The sequence below is a fragment of the Manis javanica genome, chromosome 9 (assembly GCF_040802235.1).
Source record: "Manis javanica isolate MJ-LG chromosome 9, MJ_LKY, whole genome shotgun sequence".
In the NCBI taxonomy this organism is placed as follows: domain Eukaryota; kingdom Metazoa; phylum Chordata; class Mammalia; order Pholidota; family Manidae; genus Manis; species Manis javanica.
This window is the reverse complement of record NC_133164.1, coordinates 14,290,394-14,309,749: the sequence shown is the minus strand read 5'-3', so window position 1 is coordinate 14,309,749 and position 19,356 is coordinate 14,290,394. Positions and strand designations below refer to the sequence as shown.

Below are 19,356 nucleotides of genomic sequence, written 5' to 3'. Positions count from 1 at the left end.
AAGATATGTCAAAGAAATAATCAATCTTTCCATGTTTTCTTCCATCTGCTACCTCTATAGCTTTTCTTCTTCCGTCCTAATTACAACCCTTAAGTAGAATTCGTGCCTCATATCGAATTTACTGAGTATCATAATTCCTCCAAGTGGTAAAGCTACCTCAAGACAAATGCTGGGCATAGAAGCCACAGGGCATAAATCTGCAAAGAAGTAAAAAGCTAACCTTTTCAAACAATATTGCCTCTCTCTCACTTACCAACTTTACATTTCCCTGTATGGCCCTGGAAGATGACTGGTTAGCCAGAGACGGGTAAGATTCCTCAAGGAAGGAACAACCTAAGGCAGGCACAGTTGCAGGGGGACCATCAGGTTGGAAATTGGGGATCAACAGAGGTGAGGCTTAGAACCTCACCCCCCCCTGTTTTGAGAGAAAGCTTCTGCATCCATGGATGTTTTTTTGACCTTGTCTAGCTCAGATTAGCACATAGTCTACAGGCACACACCTGATCATCTACATTTGCTCTCATACAACACTAAACTATGTTTTCTACCTTTATCTTGCATCTCCCTACCACTTCAGCATTTTATTAAAAATAATAATAATAATAAAGGGAGGAATGTGGGATCCACATATAAATCAAGTATAAAAATCAAATGAATATTCATATTTGACCTGATTGTTTATAGTTCATAATGCCTGACCAAAACTGAAAGTTTCTGTGATGAATGCCCTTGTACTATTCACCATGTAAGAACTTATTCACTATGTAAAATTTGTTCACCATGTAAGAACTTGTTTGTTATGCTTCAGAAGTTTGGAGACTGACGAGAATTAGGCTTGGGGTGGATTAATGATTGTGCATTGAGCATTGACTCTCCTATACAGAATTTTATTGTTGTTAACAACCATTTGATCAATAAATATGAGAGGTGCCCTCTCAGAAAAACAAACAAACAAAAAAATTGTAATGTCAAAAAGAGATAGAAAACTTAAAAAGAAACTATAAAGAAAATTTGGAGCTAAAAAGTACAATGACTTCAATGAAAAATTCACCAGAAATGTTCAAAGCAGATTTGAGTGATGACTCTTTGAGAATAATCACTGAAACAGAGGATAGTGGAATTTGTCAGCTCTAAGAAACAGAAAGAAAAAAAGACTGAAGAAAAGTGAATAGAGCCTGAGTGATCTGTGGGACACCATCAAGCAGATCAATATATGCATTGTGGGAATCCCAGAAGAAAAAAAAGAGGGGCAGGCAGAATATTTGAAGAAATAAGGGCTGAAAACTTCTGAAATTTAATGAAAGATATGAATATAAACATCCAAGAAGCTAAGTGAACTCCAGGTAAGATGAAGTCAAACAGACTGAAACACATTATAATCAAATTTCAAAAGCCAAATATAAGCAGAGACAACTGAGAGAAGCAAGAGACAAATAACTCATCACATACAAGGGTTTATCATAAGATCATAAGAATATTTCTCATCAAAAACTTTGGAAAGCAGTCAGCCAATATATTCAAAGTGCTCAAAGAACAAATGGTCAATCAAGAATTCGATATCTTACAAAACTGCCCTTCAAGACTGAGGGAAAAATTAAGGCATTGTTAGATAAACAAAAACAGGGAGTTCATTGCCACTAGACTTGCCCTGCAAGAAATATGCTCAAAGGACATCTGCAAGGTGGCATGATCGGGCACCAAGAGTAACTCAAAGCAGTATGAAGAAATAAAAACCTTAACAAAGGTAAATACATGGGTAATCATAAAGTTAAGATTATCACAACAATGGTTTGTAACTTCACATGTTTTTTACATAATTGAAATGACTAGTGGCACCTAAACTAATACAATATTGTTTGTCAACTATATCTCAATAAAACAGGAGAAGAGAAATCAACACATTTAAGGTAATCATTAGATCATGTTTTGGGGCACACAATGTATAATGGTATAACTTTGTGACATTAACAACTGTTAGGGTTGGGGTAGGTGTTTTTGCATGCTGTTGAACATAGGCTGGTATAAATCCAGATTCATGTAAAAAACTTTAGGATGTAAAATGTAATTCCCCTGGTAACCACAGAAAGCACAGCTATAGAACATGTACAAAAGTAAATTAGAACTAACACATTTTGTTACTGTGGGATTCACATATAAATCAAGTATAAAAATCAAATGAATAATCTTATCTGACTGGATTGTTTATAGGTCATGATGCATGATCAAAACCGAAAGTTCCTGTGATATGACTGCCCTTGCACTGTTCACCACGTAAGAACTTGTTCACCATGTAAGAACTCGTTCGTTATGTTTCAGAAGATTGGAGACTGTTGAGAGTTAGGCTTTGGGTTGATTAATGATTTGTGTATTGAGTCTCCTATACAGAATTCTATTGTTGTTAACAACCATTTAATCAATAAATATGAGAGGTGCCCTCTCAGCAACACTCTTGTGCAGTTAAAAAAAAAAAAAACAAAAGCACCAAAATGATCTTATGTACAAAAAAGAAAAATCTAAGATGTGTTACTGAGTGGGATGCCACATAGATGAGCTCAGTTCTGGAAAATACTTTAGAAAGAGATGAGCATCAACAAGTTTTTCAAAGCCAGTGGTGCCTATAGGGAATAATTTGAAGAAAAGAGGGGCTCTCCAGTATATAAAGGGGAGAACTGTTCAAAACAGGAAAATTGACATGGGGGCAGGGTGACAGAAAAAAAGGAAGGAAGAGATCCAATTTTAGAAGCAGCCACATGAGTATCTCTGAGAACGGGAAAAGTACAAGATTTCCTGTGAGGTGCTGTTATTTGAGCTCTGAAGGTCAGAATCAGAGCTGAAGCTTCAGAAAATAGGACGAAGCAATTGCCAGGAACTGAATGCAGGTACTGAGGGGAGGCTGCTGCCGGTGGGAGGCTCTGAAGGGTGGATGAAAGAAGACGAGGCAAAGGCCACAGGTGGTCACTAACTGGTTGCTTGGCTTTGCAAATTTTACTGTCATTACATCATTTGTGCAACTTTTATTTCCATCTGATTATGATACACAGTTGTGCATCAGGCAGACCCGAAGGTGGCCCCGTCATCTGTACCTCCCAGTTTCCTGCTGCTGTGCCTTCCCGTCCACTTGGGTGTGGTGGCATCTGTGACTTGCTTCTAACCAATAGAAAACAACAAAGGAGACAGGAAGCACATGACCGCATATACGAGCTTACATACATGCAGTCAGACTGAAATATCCGCCTTGCTGAAAGTGTGTCTCCTTTGCTGGCTTTAGGAAACAAGCAGCAGTGTTGGTATGAACCAGGGAGCTGGAAACCGAGGCAGGAGGAAGCCGAGCCTTCCCTGGTCGAGTGTCCACGTAAGCTTAAAGACCTGCAAAGGTCAATGTAAGCTTTATAAAGTTTTGTATACATGTATTAGCTATCTATTGCTGCATAATAAATGAACATAAACTTGGAGGTTTATAACAGCACACACCTATCTCAGAATTTCTGTGGGTCCAGAGTGGAGGCACCACAGAGCTGGGTCCCCTGCTCAGAGGTTCATATGGCTGCAATCAAGGCTTCAGCCTCACTCATAGAAACTATGTGATAATAAGTGATGTTGTTTTAAGCCTCCAAGTTTGTTTATTTGTTATGCAGCAATCGATAGCTAATACATGTATACGGAGCTTATTAAAATTTCATTAACCTGTACAGGTCATTTAATACTCCTCTCAATTTATCTTTTCTTCAAACTCTGCTTTGTTCTCCCTGAGGGATAACAAAGTCCTAAATCAAGAGTTTACTAAGAAATCGATCTCACCCTCTTTCCTTTGTGCTTGAAACATAATTGTAATCTCTTTCAGATATTTTTTAAATTGTATCATAAGGTGTGAAAGGGAAGGGACAGGCTGCATTCTATCTGCCCAGGGTCAGAAATGGAGGAGAAAACTCACGTCTGTATAGAAGCCATTCAAGTTGTATAGAGTCTTTATTTCTTAAGTAAATTGTTTCTGTTTTCACACTAGGACAAATGAAATTCTCATAATTTAAAATGAATGTGGAAAAATCTAGTTGGTTTGTTTAAAAATGCAAATTGGGTGCTAAACAGTACAGATGGATCTTTGTTCAAAAGCAATATAAGGAGCAGCTAAAAGCTAAGGAGGGCTGAGGGGGTCACTTTTGATTTTATTCTTTGCTCTATATTCCTTGACGTCAACGCTAGTTTATTATCATCCTATTTTGAAACCAATCATATTTTCCCATTCTCTGAATGGAAAATAAGACAAACAAAAAGCTGTACTCCATCTTTGTGTTTTGCAGTTCACAATAAATTGCCAAAGCAGAGATGAAAACACTGCCAGAGGTTATCTTTTCTCCCCCAGAATGATCTAAGACTGGCATGATCAACTATATGCCACAAACAGAACTCTGCAAGTGAGTACATAGGCTTTCTGGGAGGATCTACTGCTGCTCATAAATGCCAGCATACCCCTAGCTTTCATTTAGCTGCTACGAAACCCAGAGCTACAGTTGGTGTCCTGCTCTGTAATCAAGTATGTCCAGAATGAGATATTATTGATTCCTCTGCTCCTTTGGCTTCATTTCTGTCCTCTTGATATTTTTAATTGTCCTCTGTTTTATATTTTATTAACCTTCATCAGCCAAAATTTCTGAAGTGAAGCAAAAATTCCACGGAAATGAAATGTCCTCCAGTTCTTTTATAATCACAAAACATGAATGTCAGAGCATTCGTTGAGATTCAGTGAATGATTACTCAACACCTTTTTTGTGCCAGCACCATTTTTAGCATCTTCCTACATGTTACCTCATGCAATCCTAGCAACTCTCATTTCCACTTAAAAAAAAAAACCTTGATGTTCAGACAACATATGTAATTTACCCAAAGTCTAGAACTAGCAAATGTAAGAAAAGGAATTTAGACCCAGCTTTCTGCTGCCTCATTTTTCTTTCTATTGTATTAGGCAGTTTTCCCTCTTTAGCTTAGTGGAGTCTTAAAGATCATGTAATCCCAAATCCCCCAATTAAACAGATGGGCAAAATGAAACTCAGGGGGTCAGGTTGGGTACCCAAGATCACTCTACCAGCAAATGGAAGACTTGGGATTCGATCTCCCAAGCTTTCTGCCTCTGGGGCCCACAGTGTTGGCTCTCCCCAGGCCCTCTTTCTTACTGCACTCTTGAAGTTTCATCCTCCCCATCACCCTGACCTCTGGAGTCATGTTGCAGATCTCACCACCTTTACCTTAATGGTTTGGTGGTCAGATCCTGCAGATGAATTTCCAAACCAGTAAGTAGTTCCAGCTCTGAACTTCACCCATATTGCCAATTTGCATCTTTTATTTCCAAATGGTCATTGATTCAAATAGTCAAAACTGTTATGATGTATTCATTCAATTATTTAACCAATATTCACTAAGTGACTTGTATGTGCCAGACACTCTTCTGGGCTCTGGAAAGGAACAAACATCCCTGCCTTTAGGACACTTATTTTCTAGTGTTGAAGACAGGCAATAAACAAGTTGAATAAGAAAATGATAGTGTTAAATAATTTAAGAACTAAAGAGAAAATATAAATCAGAGAGAGGGATATAAAGTGCCAAAATGAAGAGCAGAAATTTTAGGGAGTGGTCAGGGAAGATCCCATCAAGAAGGTGATGTTGGGGTAAAAGCATATAAGAAAGAGAGCAGGCCATACATGTATCAAGGAGGAAAGTACTCCAGAGAGAGGGAACAGCAGGTGCAAGTGTCCTGAAGCAGAACATGCTATTTGAGGAACAGCTAAGAAACGGGTGTGGCCATCACAGAATGAACAAGACAGGGAGAGAAGTAGGAAATAAATTCAGAGAGGGAAGGAAAGGAGCAGCTTTTGTGGGTCTTTTAAGTCACTGTAGAGTCGAGTTCTGATTCTGAGTGACATGGGGTGTGATTAGAGGGTTTTCATGGGAAGTGGCATCATCACTATGCTTCTGAGATGGTATTAAGATAGGCTGAAGCGGGCAGGGGCAGAAACAGGACTGCTTACTCACTTCTAGCACAGTGCCTGACACATACCAATGCGCAAAATTAAATGTTTAACAACTGAATGTTGTGAAATCTATTGATTTTTTATGATTTTCCTAAATTAATGCTGCCTAAATCTAAAAAATGCTTTCTAAATTTGTTGTGGGAATTAGAAATGGACTTACCTACCATTACATTACAAAGATATTAACTTATATTTTCTTCTATTACTTTTATAACCTCATTTATTAAATTTGAATTTTAAATGATCTGCAATCTGTTGTGGTGAAAGGAATATACTTAGGAAGCCAGGTTAATAATATTTCCAAATAATTATCCAAGCTCCATTCAGTATATAATCCTACTTCTCCTACTGAAAGCCTGGTGAGATTCAGTTCTTATTCTGATGAAAATCTGAGCTATTAACTAAACCTATTCCTTATGCCTACTTTGCCATGACATCTATACCCACAAATGGAGGCATGCATGTGCCATACTAAGGTGGTTGATTAAAGATCACTTACTGAAGTACCCAATAACACAGTGTATTTACCAGTAACAGCTATGGCTCTTCTTTTCCTAACCAACAATTACTTCCTCTGATTAAAAAACTGGAAGAAAGAAACAGGGACAAAAAGGAACAGAAAGAGTCACAAACTTTCTTACCATCTATGTAGGGACAACCTAAAGTGATTAATATCACATCTACCTCTTTTGTACAGGGTAAAAAAGCATTCAAGAACTCAGGAAGAAGTAAAACCGTTTTCTTTCCCTCCACCTTCCAACTCTTTGAAACACTTCCTTTTTTAAGTGAAAATGAGAGAGAGAAAAATGATGTAAACAACCCATCAGGAAAGAAAGCCGATTGTAGTAGTAGTCAAAAAATTTTAATAGAAAGTCAATAACCAGCATTTTCAAAGTTTGGAAGGCTGGAAGGAAGTCAGGATCCAAAATTTGGGTTGAGTTCTGTAACCAGATATTTGCCCAGAGAGTAAGTTTGTCTTACAGTGTTAGGGTGATTTCTTTTTCTCTGCTCTGAAGAGAGGGATGCCTGAATGTCACCTGGGGTATCCTAGGGAAGGCGAGTTACTGAATGTAGGACTCTACAAGAGAGGACGAGGGTGCCCAAAGGCCCTAAATTTAGCTTCTCTTGGAAATAGAACAGGTAGCATGCCATTGTCCCAGGAAGGATATAATCAGACATCCTGAGTTCTGAGGATTGTAAAGGAAAAGCTGCCAGGTCCTGAAGGGAAACATTCTCCTTCTCCCACAGGGGAGGGGACAGTGAGGTCACAAACAACACTGGTATGATACCAAACCCCATGTCCCTGGGGTGACTGGTACTTGGGAGGTGCCTGCACGTGGCTTTGGAAAAGCTGGAGCCCAGGAGGTCAGCACCCTTCAAAGGACAAGAGTGGACAATGGAGCGCAGACTCTTTCAGTAAGTGCTGAGCAGAGTGATCTATCGAACTGCGTACAACTGGTTTTCCAGAACCCCTACGGTGGGATCATGAGAGATAACAGCCAGAACAATTGATAGATGTCCAGCGCATTTTTCTCTGGATGAAGTCAGACCGAAGACCATATAAGCCCCAGCAGCTCTGAGTAATTCAAGAAGGAATTCCTAGATTTCTTGGAAATCCTAGATTTCTTGCTAGTGTGTCATATATCATGTAACTGGGAAAAAGAAATATGATCACATCTGGACCCCACGGTGACAATCTCAGTCATGCTTGTTACTTTTAGAAAGGGACTTTTTAGACTGGAGTTAGGAATACAATTTCTATTTGTTAATTGAACTGGTAACAGTGATGAGTGACAAAAGGGCCAAATTATATTTGCCTTTTCTTCTTTAAATTTTGGTCAATCATTATATGATTCAGGGTGGGGGGAGTGGGTGCAGTTCATTTTCCTTGGGTTTAACAGTTTAAATATATAAAAATTACCTTAATAGTTTAAAGGCCTAATGAAAAAGAGTTGCTCAGATTGGGATTGAAGGTAAAAATTAGCCTCAGTCAAATTTCCATTTACCTGCCAGCAGCCAGTTCTAATTCTAATGAAAGTAAATATCCAAAGACATTGAAATTGTAAGTCCAAAAACAAATGTGGCTATATTTCCAGAGAGTGAAAAATAGTCTAAAATGTTTGATCATAGCCCTCTTTTCCCACATAAACTCTGATGATGTCTTTCCGGGATTTTTATTATCTTTCTATTCTTTTCCTTCACGATTAAACCCACAGATAACCAGCATACCTTGATGCTAAATCTACCATCTTTGTCTCAAATGTACTAAATTTGTGAAATTTATCACCGGTATGAATTTTTATTTTTTTGCTTCATTTTCTACCCACTTTTCTGGAAGGTTAAAGAGTAAAGATGAAATTAAATACCCAAATAAGTACATAAATACCGTGGAGACAAAAACCTAGCAACTCTGTCCAAACCAAGCTGTTGCCCGGCAGGCAACACCCTTTGCTCACAGTCTTGACTGGCTCGATGGTACATGCAAATCCAACGTGCAGTCTGTAGGGCCCTCTAAACGTATCACGCACAATTTTTGGAAGAATGTGTTCAGCAACAGTCATATATGTGAGAGACAACACACAAAATGCAAAGGTAAAAAAAAAAAATCTCTGGAGGATTCACGTGGTAAATCGGAACCGTCAAGTGTCTAGGCAGGAGCTGAGTAGCCGGCATGTAACTGAGCACAGGAGAGTTTGGCCATTTCTCCCGCCTGCTCTGTAAGGCCAGACTAGCTCAGGCTCCAGCCTGAGCTGAGGGGAGAGTCAGTCCACCCTTCCTGGTTCCCCCACCCCTTCAGTTTCTCTCCCACCTCGGAGCCAGACTAAGGTACACGACCCGCAAAGGGCAGGCTCCGAGGACCCAAGGTGGACCTGTGGGACGCCAACAGAGTCCGCTGTGAAAGTTCTTCACGTCTTAGAAAGAACTGGAAACCGGGAACATTTTCTCTGACTCCATTAGCAGAAAAAATGAAATCGGTAATGAAGCAGAAGCACCATGTCAATTGCTTTAAGTTCACTCACATTTAACATTTCACACACCATTTACAGTCCAGTTCTCTCTCCACCGAGTGAGAAAAGAGAGCGGTGCCCTTCGGGGCTGAGCAGGATGACTGGCTCTCTTGGAAGTGCCCCCCTCTCTCTGCCACTCCGCCCCTCCCCTCTTCCCTCACTCAGACGAGAGGTCTTTGTGCCCACCGAAACCGTCTGTGGCCCAGTGACACTGCCACCGCCCCCCTAAGCACCAAGAAATCACACAGATCCTCCGTTATGAATAAAAAAGAGCAGTAATCCTCCAGCAGAGCCCTACTTAGTTGCTCAGGTATCTCTGCACCCTCTGCAGAGCCTGCCCTGGAGTTCTGGAGCCACCATTGCCTGTCTTGACCAATAAGCTTTAACGGGAAGCACTGGTTTCACACAGACGCCTTCCAAGGAGATGGGCCAATAATTTCAAAATTTTTTGAGTGACTTCTCTCTTCCAGACTGTTGTGGGCTGAATTGCAAGCCCCCCTTTAAAAAATTCTTATGTCAATATCCCAAGCCCCAGTACCTCAGAATGTAACCATAGGTGAAGATAAAGCCTTTAAAGGGGTGCCTTAAGTTGAAATGAGGCCATTACAGAGTGAGCCATAATCCAGTCTGACTGGGTCCTGAGAAGAAGAGGAAATGTGGACACACAGAAAGCCACCACGGCTGGGTGTACACAAAGGAAAGACGTGAGGAAGCGGCAAGAGGTTGGTCATCTGCAAGCCCAGGAGAGGTCTCGGAGGCAAGCAACCCGGTAGGAATCTTGCTCTTGAGCCTCCAGTCTCCAGAACTGAAAATAAATCGCTCTTGTTTAAACTCCAGTGTGACACACAGGCAGTGTTCTGAAGAAGTTACGTACATGAACTCAGTTCATCTTCAGCAACCTACGTGTGCATGGAGTGGGAGGAGCATTATTAACAGTGGCCTGGTTCCAAGCCTAAGCTCAGCTGCCCATCACCTCCAAAGCCAAAGCTCTAGAGACAAGGGCTGGTGAAGAGCAAAGATTGCTTTCTTCAGGAGTCTGGCGCCCTGGGGAGAGGGTGGACTAGTGTCCCAAGACGGTCTCCAAAGTGTGGTTCAGAGTGAAGGCGTCTTCAAGTGAAACTTCAAGGAGGCAGGAGGGGGCGGGTGTAGAATGGACAAGTTCATCAATGGCCTCAGGGCAGATTTGCTGTCACTGGTGCCAAGGTGCTGCCTTAGGAATGGAATGATCTTCCGTCTGTCTCCAGGGAGGTTGCTCCAGGCAAAATTCCTGAAACTCAGAAAGGTCTGCGTAGAGGGCAACATGGAGGGAACTATTAAACTTATTTCAAAAGTGAGTTAGGCTTTGCTAGAACCTCTAACATTAGTATCCGTTGGCAGACAAAGGAGCTAAAGCCCAGAGCAGTTAAAAATAGGGATTAGGTGGAAAATAAGTGATGAAGCTGCGATTTAAATGCGTGTACTCCACCCCCAGAGGCCACATACCAGCCCTCCACTGTGTCCTGTGTCTCTACATTCAGAGGACCCTTCCTTATACACCAATGTTTCTCTTGCAGTCTTTAAGGAACAAAGAAAAATTTTTATTCAGTAAAGGCATGGGTGATGGTGTCTGGAAATAAATAAGTAAAATACCTCCTGTATCCTCATGACACTTTCAGTTTCCCTTAAGATGAGTTTATCAGTGATGATTCTTCATATAAGCAGAAACTCCAACTCCACCTGGCTTAATTTAAAAAAAAAAAAAGAAAGAAAAGTGACATGCTCCCTGCCTTCTTCAAATTCTCTCTCAAGCAGACAAAATGGTTGCTGTGATTACAGAGGTCACATATTCATATCCTTTAGAGGTAATGTAATTCCAGTGGGAAAATATGTTCCCAGCCCAGAGCAAATTACCTTTGAAGCCGAAATCAGTCAAAGGGAGAAATAAAGTGAGAGAAACCCATTTATTGCTTACAAGCAGTGGTCCACTTATACTTGCCTCTGTCTCTTGTGACCCAGCTGCCAAAAGGGGACCCCACCAAACCTATCTGGTCCAGATATACCCTCACTCCCCCCACCCTTGTAATCACCTATTGATATGGAGATGGCTACTTCCCTCCACCTCTGGGAAACACCTATTGATATGGAGATGCACTAAGGCTAGGCCAGAGATTCTGGAAATACTGCAATTTTACCCACACAGGGGTACGGAATAGAGTAGTTGTTTTAAGACAGCCAGGTTCCCACTCAAAACACAGAGCTGAGGGTCTCAAAATGGAGATGTGGGAGACTTTTCAAAGCCTTATCAGCAGTTTCCAGAGGTGGTGGGGTCAGGCGTAAGGGGAAACAATTATTGTTTAATGGGTAGAGTATCTGTTTAGGACGATCAAAAAGTTCTGGAAAAAGATGGCTGTGATGGTGTACAACATTGTGAATGTACTTAATGCCACTGAACTCTACGCTTAAAAATGGTTAAAAGGGCAAATTTTATATTGTATATATTCTGCCACCAAAAAAGAAATTAAAATAATTTTTAAAATAAGATTTGAAAAACTTCCTTAATACATTTCACTTCCACAGCAACGGAGGCAGTTGGCATTTCATCCATAAAGTGCTTCTGCCATTGCAAATAGCCCTTGGGAGCCCTCCCTAACCACGGACCCAGTGCCAGGGCCGAGCCAACGGGCATGTAAAGAAACCTGCCAAGTGTCAACAGAGAGAATCATGTTCAGGTTGTGCTGAACACTGACTTGTGACTGGGCTCAGGAAATTTGGTGCCATTCACAAGAGCAGAGAACCCTTATCTTGGACTGCTAGAGATTTCAGACGGGGTGATAATTAAGGTCAAATCAATTATCTGTGGGCTTCCTTCTAATATTTCTAGAGGGCTTTTTCGTGTACAGAGGAAGGAAGCAAGTTCTAGCAGGGGCAACACTGACAGACAAGCGGGAAGTGAGCTGTGGCGTCCGCTTGCTCCGGCGGTTCTGTACAGTGAGTTCCATACCCAGCACTGTCAGCAAAACCTTCCAGAGAGCAGACTCCTTACTTCCGACAGCTGCAACAAAGGTAAGCAATTGCTCTGTGATAAACGCCGCTGGGTTGCGTCACCCGCCCGGCAAACGGAAACCAGGTCCTCGGCGGCCATCTAGCTGCAGGGTGAGTCTCAGTCATGTCATCTGCTGAGTCGCAATTGTTTAACAACAATGAATTTAGGTCCATTACGCCCAGCGTCAACTTCAGAAAGATTTTATCACGCCTGCTTTTTGTGCAGCTAAGCTGGGAAGTGTGGGCTGTCACAGACTGAAGCAGAAAAGGAATAAATTTGCATGTTACTGGGACGGGAAGAGCCCCTTGATGGCTGGAGAGGCAGCTGATGCTGTCAAGTGCGGGCATGCACCAGGTATCTGCCCTGGGTGGCTGACAGCCAGCGCTTTTAGAGTCAACATGGAATCAAAGAGTTAGGACTATCTCAAGTAAAGTGTCAAGAACACAGAGAAGCCTGAATCTTGATAAGAGGACACCTCGGAGGAGAGAAATGCACAGAAAGAAAACGACCTTGAGTCTGTATAATGTTACAAGAATCAGAATCGTAAAACGCCTGAAATGGAAAGAAAATGCACAGCTCAAATAAGAGATTCAGACTTGAAAAGGTTGGAAGTTGTACGCTTGCCACAAAGGCAGAAGAAATAGGAACAATAGGTAACTGCAGGGTTATGATGGAGATAACATTTCTGTGCTCAAGGCTTACCATCTGATAGCTTACCTAGGCCTGTGACTTGAGGCATCAACACGTGTGTTTTCACTGAGCCCGCCTCTGTGGTGTGAAATGCAAGACTTTTGAAATAATTTTGAAATACAAATATTTTTTAGAAGGAAAAAAAAATGATCTGTGGCAATAATCAATTCAAAAATTTCTATTTAAAGAAGTAAATAAAAATACTGGAAATGAGACTAAGTGAAAACACAAATAATATATTTGCTGTTTTGGAAATTAAGTTTTCAGCAAAGTGTGCACATATATATATTATATTATTATAATTATATATTATATAAATATATAATAATATATTTATTAATAGGGAGCAAATGAATGCTTCTCCTCAAAGGAAGACTGCCTATTCTGACAACATTTTAAGTGTTTTGAATCTCACTTCTCAGTTTCTACTCTTTATTATTATTGTTGTTGTTGTTATTATTATTATTATTATTATCTTTTTCCTAGTCTCCATAAAAACAGCCACTGTCACCATGTCTGGACTCCTCATTTGGAAAGCGCCACCAGAGCAGAAGAATACAAGGACCAGCTGGAAATCAGAGCCCCAGTTTTCCCACTAAACCAAACTTCTCTGAATTAGCAAACAAGTGCCCTGCCTGTGTTTCCTCTCTAATCTTTACTTGGGTGTGCTGCACACTAGAAGGAAAACTTTGCCGAAACTAGATAAAGATCATGTTTTCTTTATTATTTGAGTCCCTTTTTCAATCACCTAACCTAATATGAACCACGGGGAGCACCCAAATAAACGTGTCCTTTCTCCATTAGCCCAGGCTCTGACTCTCTGTATCTGGTTTCAGTTCACTGGCCCAGTATTTTTTCTAAATACTTCCAAAAGCATTTCCAAAATATATTCGCTTCTCAACAGGAATTTTTAACTGAAAAAGAAATTTCCCTAATCTCTAACTGTAGAATGACCATATAAATAATATTATATGATAATTATGCCTTGTGTGAATTTGACAAGCATAAGAGCATTTTGCCCGGCAGCCTGAGATGTTCCCCCAAATTTTTAGGTTTTGCTGTTGAACATTTAACATTTCAAAATACATTAAAAAGGAAGTTTCTAAGAGGCTTCATATTTGATTGCCCTCCTGCCCAAGGTTTCCTTCTACATATTGTGTTTTAGCTGTGCTGATGTCTTGAATTCATGGCAAAATCTTCCGGCATTTGTTTTTTCTTGGATCCAGGCAATTAACCACAGTAGAGAAGAGCTTGAAGAACTCGGCCACAATGTGCAATTTTCTAATAAAACACAAGAGGGCAGGTTTTGCTTTATTGTAAAGCCTAATTCTGATCTGTTAATTAGGATGGTCATTGTTCTAATTACAAATTCAGAAATGCTCAATAATATACAAAGGGAATGAGGAATAAGAGCATGTACCCCAGCAGCGAAATTCTACTCTTAATAGAAGAGGCACAAACTTAAGCCTTTCTCCAAGCCATTATTTACAACACAAAGAACAAATGTATTTGGGAGATGCTGCTACCTTTAGTTTGTGTTTATGAGCGGCCAAGAAGCAGAGAATGGTAGAAGAAGAAAGGGCCAAACTCAATCATATTACATCCAAGAAGTCTAACTTGCATCAGCGTGGCAAATAACACAAGCAGGTTAATGGTTTCCGCCAAGTACAGTCTTGGTGAAAAAATAGAAAGCCTATAGGCCTTGAATAGGAATCTTGAGTGTTTGTTTTGTTTTGCTTTAGAAAACTTTAACTTATTCTACTGCTCACAATTTCCTTGTGTGTTGTTTTCAAGATTTCATTAAGCCACCTGCCAAATCATAATTAAATCCACAGGGGTGGTGTTCAGCTTGAACGTCATGGTCGCTAAAGTCAGAATCATGCCATTTAGGGAAGAGTTTAACTCTTGGGTCCAATTGCACAAGAAAAGTCTTGGTTTGCCTTCCTAAATAATTTGCCCCCTCACTCCTCTCACTGAAATGAGACTTTAACACCTTAGAGAGTGGAGAACCCTAAATGATACTGTGGGATCTTAATTTTCTATCCTTGTCTCTATAATTGGTAGAATTAAGGCCTCCCTACCAGGGAGAAGATATGCCCAATAAGAAAATATGGCTGAAAAGCGTCCCCTTGTATCACGTAGCACAGAGTAAAATTTTACCTAACATATGTAAAACTCAGAGACCCAAAGATAGGTTGTTATAATTTCATGGTGTGGATGCAAGACCCCACTAACTTAATGTTTTATTTGGTATATGTCAAAACAGATGCCAGAAGCCCTGAATGCAAAGTTATTTGAGATTAGTTTAATCATGCAAAAAATATACAGAGAGTATTCAGGATAAGCAAGACCCTGTAGAAATAGGAAGAATCCAAAATTGGGTTTTGCTGTTGCACTGGGGAGAGTAATTATCTACCACTAGGGGATGAATTGGCTTTTATGTGCTTGTATTATTAGTTAACCACCCACATTTTCTGAGATCTTAATGTGCTTTGATACAATGGCATTGGAGCTGCACAGAAAGATACATAACCTGACTTCCAGAAACTTCAAGTCTAGATGTGGAAGCAAACACACGTAACCAGGACTTAGCTCTAATTTCTGGGGTCTTCCTCTGGGGTTCCCAACAAGCTGACTGACCTGGAAGACTTTCCAGAAGGTTAGCTGCTGCAGAAACCCATGCTACCTCCCCTGCACCTCAAGATAAGTCTTTAGGCTGTGCAGACATCAAAAGTAACTCTTCACTGGGAAAAGGTTGGTGTCTCATTTTTCTACCTATATATCATAGAAAGCCAGGAAGTAGCAATTAATTAGAAATTCAAAAGAAAGCAGAAACATTGGTTTATTCAAGAACTTATTTTCAAAAGTGAAGTAGTTATTAGTGTACAAGTATATATCCCAATATATGAATATTAAGTACCAAAAAGATGCAAATTGATGTTCACAAATTAAAAAACAATAGCCCTCAACAGATGAACAATAATCTACAAAACATTTATTTTTATTTTCTTCTTTATACATTTTCTACTTTTAGTTAATGTGAGATTAAAATTATTCATTAGGATTAGTATAATTAACAATGTTAAATCTTAAACAAGACACAAACTAATGTCAAAGAAGCTTAGAATTAAAAGAGACTTTAATTCACAAAGGAAAGATGTTGTTAGATTTCATTTCACTTTTGAATGTGAGCTTTATAAAACATTTCTTTTGAAATCATAATTCATATACATACAGTTTTTCTGACACCGAGGATATAAGGATAAAGTTTATTCATTTATTCCAATGTTGAATTTTTTTCCCTATTATTGGGAAGTACAGCCTTACAATGCTCAGTGGTATTTTCTGAGTTTATTTGCATGATATTCAATGTACGTAAATATCAACCTTTTTATTCTACAGGTTTGTCCTACTTTTAAATTTTTTAAGAGGCATTCATCATTGATTTATTATAATGTTAGAAAATGTTAGAAAATTTTATCCCTCTCTATGAACTATAATGTTAGGAAATCATTTCTTTTAGGAAAACATAAAACACAATATTTATAAAAAGTTGTACACCCTGTAGATAAAAGTAACTAATTATAAATGATTACTGTTTATTTCTACCTCAGATACATCATCCTTTAAATAAATCTTATTGGAATATGATGTTTGAAAATTCTGATAAACCTGAAAGATAAGCTTGAGGGGGTTATTTGCTTTATAGGACTATTCGTAATAGTTCATCTAGAAAAAGTGATTTCCCCTGGTGCTTTTAACATGAAATTGATTTATATGTAACTCTTCAGGATCATACCTACCATGCACAATTGTATCTTCATTTTAATATATTTCTCTTTCAGTTAAAAAAGGAGGGGGTTAAAATGTGTTCCCAACAACTCTGAATTCAGAGCATCAACCTTCCAGAGAGGAGCATGTTATTGAAACACTGTTGAATTTTCCATGAATACTGTTAAAGGCAGGAATTGAGATCTATGCATGTGGTTGTAGCTAAAAAGGCCTAAGCAGGGCATGATTCCACGAAGGACTCTGGGCTATCTTGATTTTCATTCACTGAGCCTAAGCTCAGATATACTGTAGCTCTATGAGACCCACACAGACACAAATTCAGTTCAGACAGGGATCCGTCTATATCTCTGGCTTTCATTGCCTTATTCCTGAATATAACATGGTCACTGATGACTCACCCTCTAGGCCCCCTCTATGGAGCTCCAGGGTCCTCCAAAGTTCCATTCTTTATACACATCCATTCAGGTAGAGAGGGGCTGAAATAAGCAGACAGGCCACCACTCTGGCCTCACTCCTGATGCACAGTACAGACATGAGTACACAAAATTCGCCTTTAAGTCTCAATAACCATTAGGTTTTTAGAAGTAGGGATCATCTCGGTAAAGCTGAACATCTTAGCAAAGATTGCCTCATTCTTATCTCTCATGATCTGATGATTGCTTAGCAGAACATAACCATTTAATTCTGAATTGTTATATTTTGTATGGATGGTTTGCTTTTAAATAAGACTTAATTGATTAGCATTCATAGGTAACTGCCAGTACACTGCATGTTAATGAATCTAAAGTCAGCTCTTAAAAATAAGTCAAATGCATTACACGTGATGAATTTTTCATTTAAGGCTATCTTGCTGGAATCAGGTTATCAGGTCGGGTACCAGATTAGTTCAGGATCCACCAAATGAGACCTCAGAACAGTGATGCACTAATCAAATTGTCTTATATTCAGGATTAGAGTCTCACCAGCCTTCTCCAGCCAGCCTTTCCTGTAAAGAGTCATTCTTATGCTTGTTAATAGATTTTTAAATAGTATATGAATTAACTAGAAAGCTCAATAAATTAATCCCTCATCTATTTATCTATCTCTATCAGATCAATGTTTATCCAGCTATTAAATCTTGTGACAGGTCTAGTGTTAAGAATTGCAGACTTTTGATAAATTCTGTAAAGTCTAGTTCACAAAAGAGAACCAAATGGGTCATTCATTTACTCATTTACTGTCCATTCTATTTGGTAAAATAGGCCTATTAAGGCCATTCTAAAGGCTGAAGAAGAAGAAAAATAAGGCTCAGGAGACAATCAGAAAGGGCCCTGAAGCATAGATGTTTACAGCTGAAAGGGATCCTGGCGCATGCAGCACCTGCCGCCCCTCACCCTCACCTCATTACAAAGGAGGACACTCGCACTGAAAAACATTGCACCATGATGTTGGCCGGGTCTCAAATTACACTGACCTGCAAATTAAAACGAATCCACCTACCAACCTTTTTTTTCTGGTGTTCTCAAAATACAAGAAGGCTTAATCAACATGGGAATCACTGTCAGGTAGCACACACTGTCCATTCTACTTTTGCTTGATGCTCCTGGGAATAGCCTCAAGCACTTCGGCTTGAGTTTGCTAACCCACAAACCAGAAACCACAGCGAAGCATCTTCTGTATTTGGGATCGTCACCACAACAGGAGGAACTATGCCAAAGATCTTCAGTTCAAGGCAGTTCGTGAGAGTTAGTTTGCATCCTCAGGGTCAGAACTATGGCTTCGCTGCTGTGAGCACCCTAGGCTTCCTCTGTGTATCTCTTGTCGCTTAAATGGGTCTCCATGAGGGGTGCATATCCTTTTCGAAGTCTTCTATACTGAAGGAAAACCAGCAGCACAAAAAGACCAACCACAGTCACCAGCACTCCCATAACCACCGAGAGAACTGTGGTCCAGCCTGGACTTTCTTCAACTGAAATTAAAGCAGATGAGAGGGTCTACAATTGGGATTTTCATCAGCTGAATACTCTTAGAAAAGAAAATAATAAACCAATTTGCCTTTCACATGTTTTTTTGTTGATGAAGCAAAACTACACTGGCTAGAGTAAAATTTATCTTCTCCTTTCCTACCAGCTATTTATCGTATCCACAATTGTTTTTCTTGAGATGGCATACCATTATTTAAATATAGCTCATTGCATTTTTTAAATTTCCTGCAGCAAATACTTAAACATAATAAACCCTCCAAGGAAGTATATAACTACTTTTGTGAGCTAGCAACTTATTTGTAAAAGTGCATGCTAAAATGGTATCTGGGGAACTACAAAATATACAACCCTCAGGTGGAGAAATTCTCTATTGTCTCTACCTTTTTATAGGGTGATAAATGTGTAAGACAAATTTGAATGCTATTGTAATAGGAGACATTCAATAGCACAAAAGCAGATGAAACCTGTACCCATTTAAATAGCTGTGAATAAAATCTGTCTTTCACATGATAAATCCAATCCTCTACTAAAATTTATTTTAGAATCACTGTTCCACAAAATTAATAGATTTCATTTTAATATATTTATGCCTATTTATCATTTCTGTAAAAATTCTCCTACCTTTGGCCAGCTATTCTTGAATTCAGTTTCTCATACTCAAAGGTAAAATCCTCCTAATTCTTTTCCTCCAACCCCACAGAGAGCCCTGATCCACCCTGACGGGATTCCGCCTACAAGATTTTAATTTTTCTCTCCTCCTTCTACAATCCAGCAGTTCTCCCCTGCCAGGATCATCTTCTTGAAACACAGATTTTTATTCTGCCATTTCTTTGTTCAGGAACGAAAAATGAGTTTGT

At 39.5% G+C, this 19,356-nt stretch overlaps 1 protein-coding gene and 1 long non-coding RNA gene across 3 annotated transcripts in view; one reads left to right on the top strand and one right to left on the bottom strand.

The window, feature by feature from the left end:
• The first annotated feature begins 2,802 nt into the window (after positions 1-2,802).
• Positions 2,803-13,565, top strand: LOC118973609 (uncharacterized). 2 transcript variants are annotated; one of them, XR_012121016.1, is made up of 4 exons: positions 2,803-2,879; positions 3,269-3,352; positions 4,299-4,412; positions 13,230-13,565. It is a non-coding gene; the product is annotated as an uncharacterized lncRNA (long non-coding RNA). The 2 variants fall into 2 exon arrangements; XR_012121015.1 differs by lacking the exon at positions 2,803-2,879 and having other exon boundaries at positions 3,216-3,352.
• A 1,529-nt stretch (positions 13,566-15,094) lies between these two features.
• Positions 15,095-19,356, bottom strand: part of DCT (dopachrome tautomerase) — a 29,314-nt gene continuing 25,052 nt past the window's right edge. The window contains exon 8 of the mRNA XM_017673193.3: positions 15,095-18,483. Coding sequence (XP_017528682.3) covers positions 18,311-18,483 — 173 coding nt within the window. The 3' untranslated portion in view covers positions 15,095-18,310. The remainder of the gene's footprint in view (positions 18,484-19,356) is intronic.